The sequence below is a fragment of the Physeter macrocephalus genome, chromosome 7 (genome assembly GCF_002837175.3).
Source record: "Physeter macrocephalus isolate SW-GA chromosome 7, ASM283717v5, whole genome shotgun sequence".
Lineage (NCBI taxonomy): Eukaryota > Metazoa > Chordata > Mammalia > Artiodactyla > Physeteridae > Physeter > Physeter macrocephalus.
Genome location: NC_041220.1, coordinates 155889567 through 155896191, shown reverse-complemented (window position 1 = coordinate 155896191; position 6625 = coordinate 155889567). Strand labels below are relative to the sequence as shown.

Genomic DNA, 6625 nt, shown 5'->3' with positions numbered 1-6625 from the left:
GGGAGGGAGGGCGACGCAAGAGGGAAGAGATATGGGGCCATATGTATATGTATAACTGATTCACTTTGTTATAAAGCAGAAACTAACACACCATTGTAAAGCAATTACACTCTAATAAAGATGTAAAAAAAAAAAGATAAATTTCTGAAGCTGAAGTGTAAGGTCTTGAATTTGCCATCCCTGTAGCTCTAAAGGACACTTATATAGTAGGCACTGAGTACATACTTAGTGAGGACTAACTAGCCCACAGTTATCACCGGATGACTTAGTTTGGACTTCCCCCAAAGCAGACCCTAAGACCAGGATTCACAAGCAGGTAGCTGATTTGGGAGATGCTCCCAGGGAGCATGGGTAGGTGAGCAGGGGAAGGGAGACAGGGAGGGTGAGGAAGCCAATGAAGCATTCATTGTTAAGTCAGGCACCACTGTGAGCAACTGGCGTTTAACCCTGCTGGGAATGTCTGGGAAACAAGGCAGGTTGTATGCCTCAGTTACACTGACTGAGGAGAGAGGGAGCTGGGGTATTTATCCACCAGCTCCTGTCAATCAGAGATGAAGTGGCTGCTCTTCTGAGAGTGAGAATTCCTAGTGGAGTGCTCAAAGAGCACTTCTGGCCTGCTCCATGAGCATGGCCCTGTGGCCAGAAATAAGCCACAGGCAAAGAATCACTGGTGCTCTCAGGTGGAAATTGGGCCGGCATGCTCAGCATGACACACGCCAAGGGGATATGTTCTGGGTTCTGAGAATATCCACTATGCTGGAGCTTCCATGAGGAGGTGTGTAGCCTCCCTCAGGTATGTGGAACACAGTGAAAGGTAGACAGGAAGTGAGAGCCAGGCAAGCAGGTCTCTCAATTTTTTGGCCTAGAAGAAACCTGAGGGAAGGTGAATCATGGTAGCACAGGGATGCCAGAAATGAGAGTGACTTAGCCCAAGTCCCACTGACTTAGGGTTGTATGAAGAGAGGTTACAGAGACTCTTTAAATACTCTCTGTCTCAGGTAATGTTGGACTAGAAAGCTCTGAAAGTTCTAGACTTGGGAACTATGGAAAGGAAAGAGGGGAGCAGCTGGCCAAGAAAGATCTGGAATAAAAATGGTAACAGTATAAGGGAAGAAGATGGTGTGTCAGAAAAAAAACAAATAAAATCCACGAGTAACCCCAAAATTCCTCTTCTAAAATTCAATCCTGAGGAAAAGCTATTAAATACAGATAAAGATTTATACACCAAGATGTTCTCTGCAGAATTATTTATAATAGAAACACATTAGAGACAGTGGGCTTAATGATGGGTGTTGATTAAGGAAATCTTGGTCCAATGTAATGTTTTACAGCCATGTATATAATGCTTATATAGAATCCTTGATGACACGGGAAAATGCTTGATATACTAAGTAAAAGTTGCAGAATAAAAGTATACATGTAATACGATCTCAACTGTTGACAAGGCATTAGAACAAAAAGACTGGAAAGAAATAGGCCAAAATCTTTACGCTGGTTTGTCTCTGAGGATAAGTATTGCCAACACATATTTTTCTGCTTCTGTATTTCCTTCTGCACTTCCACAGTTTTTCTCTAAGAAATAAAGTAAAAATGGTGGAGAGAGAGTCCTCCATAATACTTAAAATAGGAAGGCAGAAACCTGTTAAGAATTATTTCTTATCAAAGAATTTTGGGAATCCTAAGACTTTTCTCCCAAGCTCTCTTGACCTGGGCCTCACTGGAGACTGATTTCTGTGGCTGGGTCATGTTGGGGTGCCCTGGGGACACGTGGAGTATGGCAAAAAGGTGTAAACATTGGCTCTCTGTCTTGACCAGATCTTATTATGCAGAAGAAATACAACATAAAAAAATGCTGACCAGTAAGTTGCAAAGAAATTAAAATGCTGAATGCTACTGTCTGTAATAAAAGTAGAATTTATAGACTTTCTTTTGGTCTGGTGGGTCCTCTGTTTCTGTATGTCAATTCTGGTTGCCAGGAGAATGTTCAGCAAATACATAAAACCTTTAAAAAAAGCCATTTGCTTGTAGGAAAATCGAAACACAAAAATATAAGTAAAACTTCATAGTCTCTTTTCCCATGTGCACCCCTCTCTCCATTTAATGTATCTATTTAAGTAACTTCGGGGTTTCAACTTTTATAATTCAGAGGAGGAAAAAGTCACTTTGGACTGGATCAAGAAGGGAAGACTTTAGGTGTAGGACACTGGTTCCCAAGTGGGGGTGATTTTGGTCCCCAGGGAACACTTGACAGTGTCTGGAGACATTTTGGTTGTCACCACTTGGGATAGGATGCTTCCGGCATCTAGTGGTAGAGGACAGGGATGCTGCTAAACACACCTCCCAACAGAGAATCCTCCAGCCCAACAGTGCTGATGTTGAGAAACTCTGGGGTAGCATTTAGAATTTGTGCTGAGACTTGAAAGGTGAGAAGGATTTGGTGAGCCGAGGAGGTGGCGGGTGGAGTATGTGATGGGCATTTCAGGAAGGAGGGCTGGTCAAAGTTGAGAATTCATCTACGATGACTGGTCAGGAGAGAGTGACTCTGGGGAACAAAGGGGCAACCGTTGGCCGTAAGAACAAGCAACACTCCTGAATGTTGACTTTCAATACAGCACAACAGCAGGAGCCAGCTGAATGCCTAGAAAATTCCAGGTTATCTGTTAAAAGGAAGTTCCAGGATTCACGGATAGTAATGAGTATTCATATGAATGACAAGTCATGCAGACTCAAATGGCAAAAAAAGCAAGCAAAGCAACAAGACAAAACCCTTAACTTAAATGCAGAACTCCTCTAAGTTTACTGTTTGGGGGTAACATGCGACCCCACATTGGAAAAATAACCTGGTTTGGAGTAAAATGGTTCTGATCTTGCATTACTAATAGGTTATAAAGTAGGAAGAGAGAATTCAGGAAAGACAATGCAAGCTTGTGGTTCCGCCAGGAATTTATAGTTGGTCCATCACTTGCGTATGTTAGACATTCACATTGGCTTTACCCAAATGCATTTGTTCATTGCAAAGCAATGAAGAAGTGTGGATAGATTTGAAGTAGGTGTGAGTGACAACTGGGTTAAATGAAACAATCTAAAAACAGATGAGCTGTACTTCATATGGAAAGAATCGCCAGGTCATGAGGTGGTGAAGCAGGAAGGCCCTTGGACGGGATGCCACCTGACCTTCTCCTTACACAGAAGAGGAAACTGGGATCCAGAGCAGGTGAGGGAGTCGCCTTTTATACTGTTGGGAACTAGATCTCAAGTCTTGTTTCTTTTACCTCCTGCTGTCTCCTTAGATTTCAAATCCAAACGCGCGCGCGCGCGCGCGCGCGCATGTGTGTGTGTGTGTGTGTGTGTGTGTAGCTGTGTCAAAGAGTTGGGACTAAAAGTAACATTCAGTATTAAACCGTGCTTTTAATATATGTAGTAATGACCCTACATGGCATAACCTGTGGTCTTGGTTAGTTCAATTTGTGATCTTATCACAAACTTGAATACATATTTTTTTCCTGCCTAAAATGACTACCCCATAGCACTTAGAAGGAAAATTCCAGGACAGGGGAGATGAAGAGTTTGGTCAGAAGATGGAGACCGGCAAATGCCAGAGTCTCTGAATTGATGTAGAAATCTCTATGGGGAAGAAAATAAAAGCATAAGTAGGTTGGAATATCTGCCGCTCCATGTGAAGGCCACACAAGATATTGACAGTAAACGTTTGGGGAAAAATCGGAAGGAATTTGCCTCAGTATTTTTTAGTTCACTGACCATGTATGAAATTCACAAGCAATGGCAAATCTATAGAAATAAATAAATAGTAAATTAGTGGCTGCTTGGGACTGAGGGTAGGAAAAGGGATTCATTGTAAATGGGAATGAGGAATCCAGTTGGGGTGATGGACGTGTTCTCAAACTGGATGGTGGTGAAGGTTGCGTACCTCAGTAGACTTTATAAAGATCACGGAATTGTACACTTGAAATGAGTGAATTTTACGATATGTGAATTACACCATGATAAAGTTGTTTTTAAAAAAATCATGGGAACTGCAAGCGGTACGATTTTAATCACTCCCCACCTTCCTGACAAGGCCGCTGAAATGTCCAATGTCCACCAAATTATTTAGATGGGGGTAAGAGAAACAATCATGCTTCAACTTCGTACAATTAGATATTCCCTTTAGACTTGTGATGCTTAAGCTGGAAACTTCAGAATCACAAGGAAATTCTTGAGTTTTGTGTCATTTCTAGACGTGAGAGGCACATAGGACCGAAAAGCTGATTTTCAAGTTATTTAGGAAATGCACCACTTTCTTTTCCCTCCAATGAAGGATTTGCTATCATGGAGTACAGAATACAAATAACCAAGATTTTGGAACCGGTACTGTAAATGCATGTTATTTCTCTCTGCTGTTAGTCACCGGAGTGGAGTGGGAGGAGGAGACTGGAAATCTGAACTCACACACAGGCACTTTTACTCACAGGACACTTACAGGGTAAGGCTGAATGACAGCGAGGAGTATCGATTCTTTGCAGCTTCTGTAAGAGAGAAAACAAATATTTATGATATGCACAGAGCCTGGACTCTATCGGTGACGGTGCTCTTTTAAAACAAAATGTGTGATGTTGGCGAATGTTCCTTGGGCTCCCAGGGCAGAGAATCAAAGGGCTCACAAGTGGGCTTTCAGACCACAGAGAAAACTGGAATCAAATGTTCAGCCAGTGGAAAGCTTCCTATTCGGTTTCTATTGGGTGATATTATCTGCGACACCAAACAGCAGAGCCCTAAAATAAAACTCGCTGAGGGAAGATTGGATTTTAAAAGCATCAGCTCAGTCTCTCAAAATTGATTCTCCCCTTCCGATTTTCCCTTAGCCACTTAAAATGTCTGTGTAATTTTCTGGAACGGGATAGATTTTTAAAAATTCTATCAATTCATTGAATGTCAGCATCTTCTTAGCGTCATGAAAGAAAAATGTCACTGTAGGTTTCTTATGTAAAAACAGTATCCCAGTAAATGTGACTTCCCATACCGTGTGGCTTTCTAAGGCTGCAGTAACAATGCCTACGACCTTGGGCCGATAAACATTTCAGACGGGCACTCAATGGGAAACACTGTTCACCATGGGGAACACTGTGTGGCCAAAAGCAGAATAATGTAATATAATGGTTTATTTAATTTCCCCCAAGAAACCCAAACCTTTCAAATAACTCAAACCCTTGGGGAAAAATCTTATTATGGGTTATGATAGTTTTTCCTCCTTCCTTCCTTTGTTCCTTTTTTATCCTGAGTAGGAGAAAGGTCACTTGCCATTTTGTTGAGGTGGAGCTGACTTTTTTTTACTTTAGGAGGTAATTAATTACCTGCTTTTGTGATTTCCTGCCCAAATGACTAGAGCGAAGGGGCTCTGTGGCAGTGCTGTTCTCTTGGAGAAGCCAAGACAAATTGCATTTCTAGCATTAAGTGCTCTTCAGCCCCTTACTAAAAGCCCATTGCCTGGGGAGGACCATGTGACTTGCCCCAGCGACGGTAGGGGTGGCCCCTGACGGAAGGAGTCGGGGCAGCGAAGAAGAGAAATCAATGGAGAGAAGAAAGAGGACTAGAATTCAAGAACCGGAGGAAGAATCGAATCAGAACTGATGGTGATGGTGGGGAGGGCCTGTCTGACCCCATCAATTCTTAGTTGCCAAGGGCTGGGAGAAAAAGCCCCAATAATTGGAGTGGCAGACAGTGTTCCCGTTAGAAGGACTAACAGAGCAACAGTGTAATCAAATGAGAATTCCCAGGGGATGGGATGAATGATCTTGCTCTGCTGGTGGCCATGGAGCCCGTGTAGCGGTTCTGGGGAGCAGTCCGGCACCCCTAGGCAAACTTGAGCGTCACAAGCACCATGACCCGGCCATTCCACTCTGGTTTATATCACAAAGAAATTCTGCCACTAGCCTTTAAGGGAATGCGGATGAGGATGTTCCCTGCCGCGGAATGCGTGGAAGTGAAGCGCTGGAGGCAAGGTGGGTGTCCAGCTCTAGGAGGGTGGGCATGGGAATGTATGGATGGAGTGTCGTGCAATGATGCGGCAGGAGGAATCAGAGTGTGGCAGCCATGGTGTGGGCCTGTTTGTCCTGCCTGGCCTGCTCTACCCAAGGCTGCCCCCAGAGCCCTCAGCAGCAGGCAATGGGCCCAGAACTCATCGTCAGGGCACAGCTGATTGGACCCGAGTGTTGGAATGAGGCCATCAAATGTCCTCTCTCCAGAATCAGAACTAAGAGACACAGACAGAGAGAGTTGGGAGCTGAGTCACATTCATGACTGAGTAAGAAAGAGTAAAGGTTACAGATGCCAGAGGTCCCCTGAGCAGGCCTGGTTCCCACCATTCCTGAGGGCTGGTTGCTCACCATTTTACATCAGTAAAACAGCTAATGTAAAATATCTCAGTATGATATCTATCATCAGTTCTGGGAATGGGCTTTTATCTCTCTTTTCTCTCATCTACAAGTACTTAATTTTTTTTTTTTTTTTTTTTTTTTTTTTGCGGTACGCGGGCCTCTCACCGCTGTGGCCTCTCCCATTGCAGGGCACAGGCTCCGGACGCGCAGGCCCAGCGGCCACGGCCCACGGGCCCAGCCGCTCCGCGGCA

General features: G+C 43.9%; 1 protein-coding gene across 1 annotated transcript in view; it reads right to left on the bottom strand.

The window, feature by feature from the left end:
* The window catches only part of FRMPD4 (FERM and PDZ domain containing 4), a 194514-nt gene that overhangs the window by 42699 nt on the left and 145190 nt on the right, over positions 1-6625 (bottom strand). The window contains exon 4 of the mRNA XM_024115501.1: positions 4481-4526. Coding sequence (XP_023971269.1) covers positions 4481-4526 — 46 coding nt within the window. The remainder of the gene's footprint in view (positions 1-4480; positions 4527-6625) is intronic.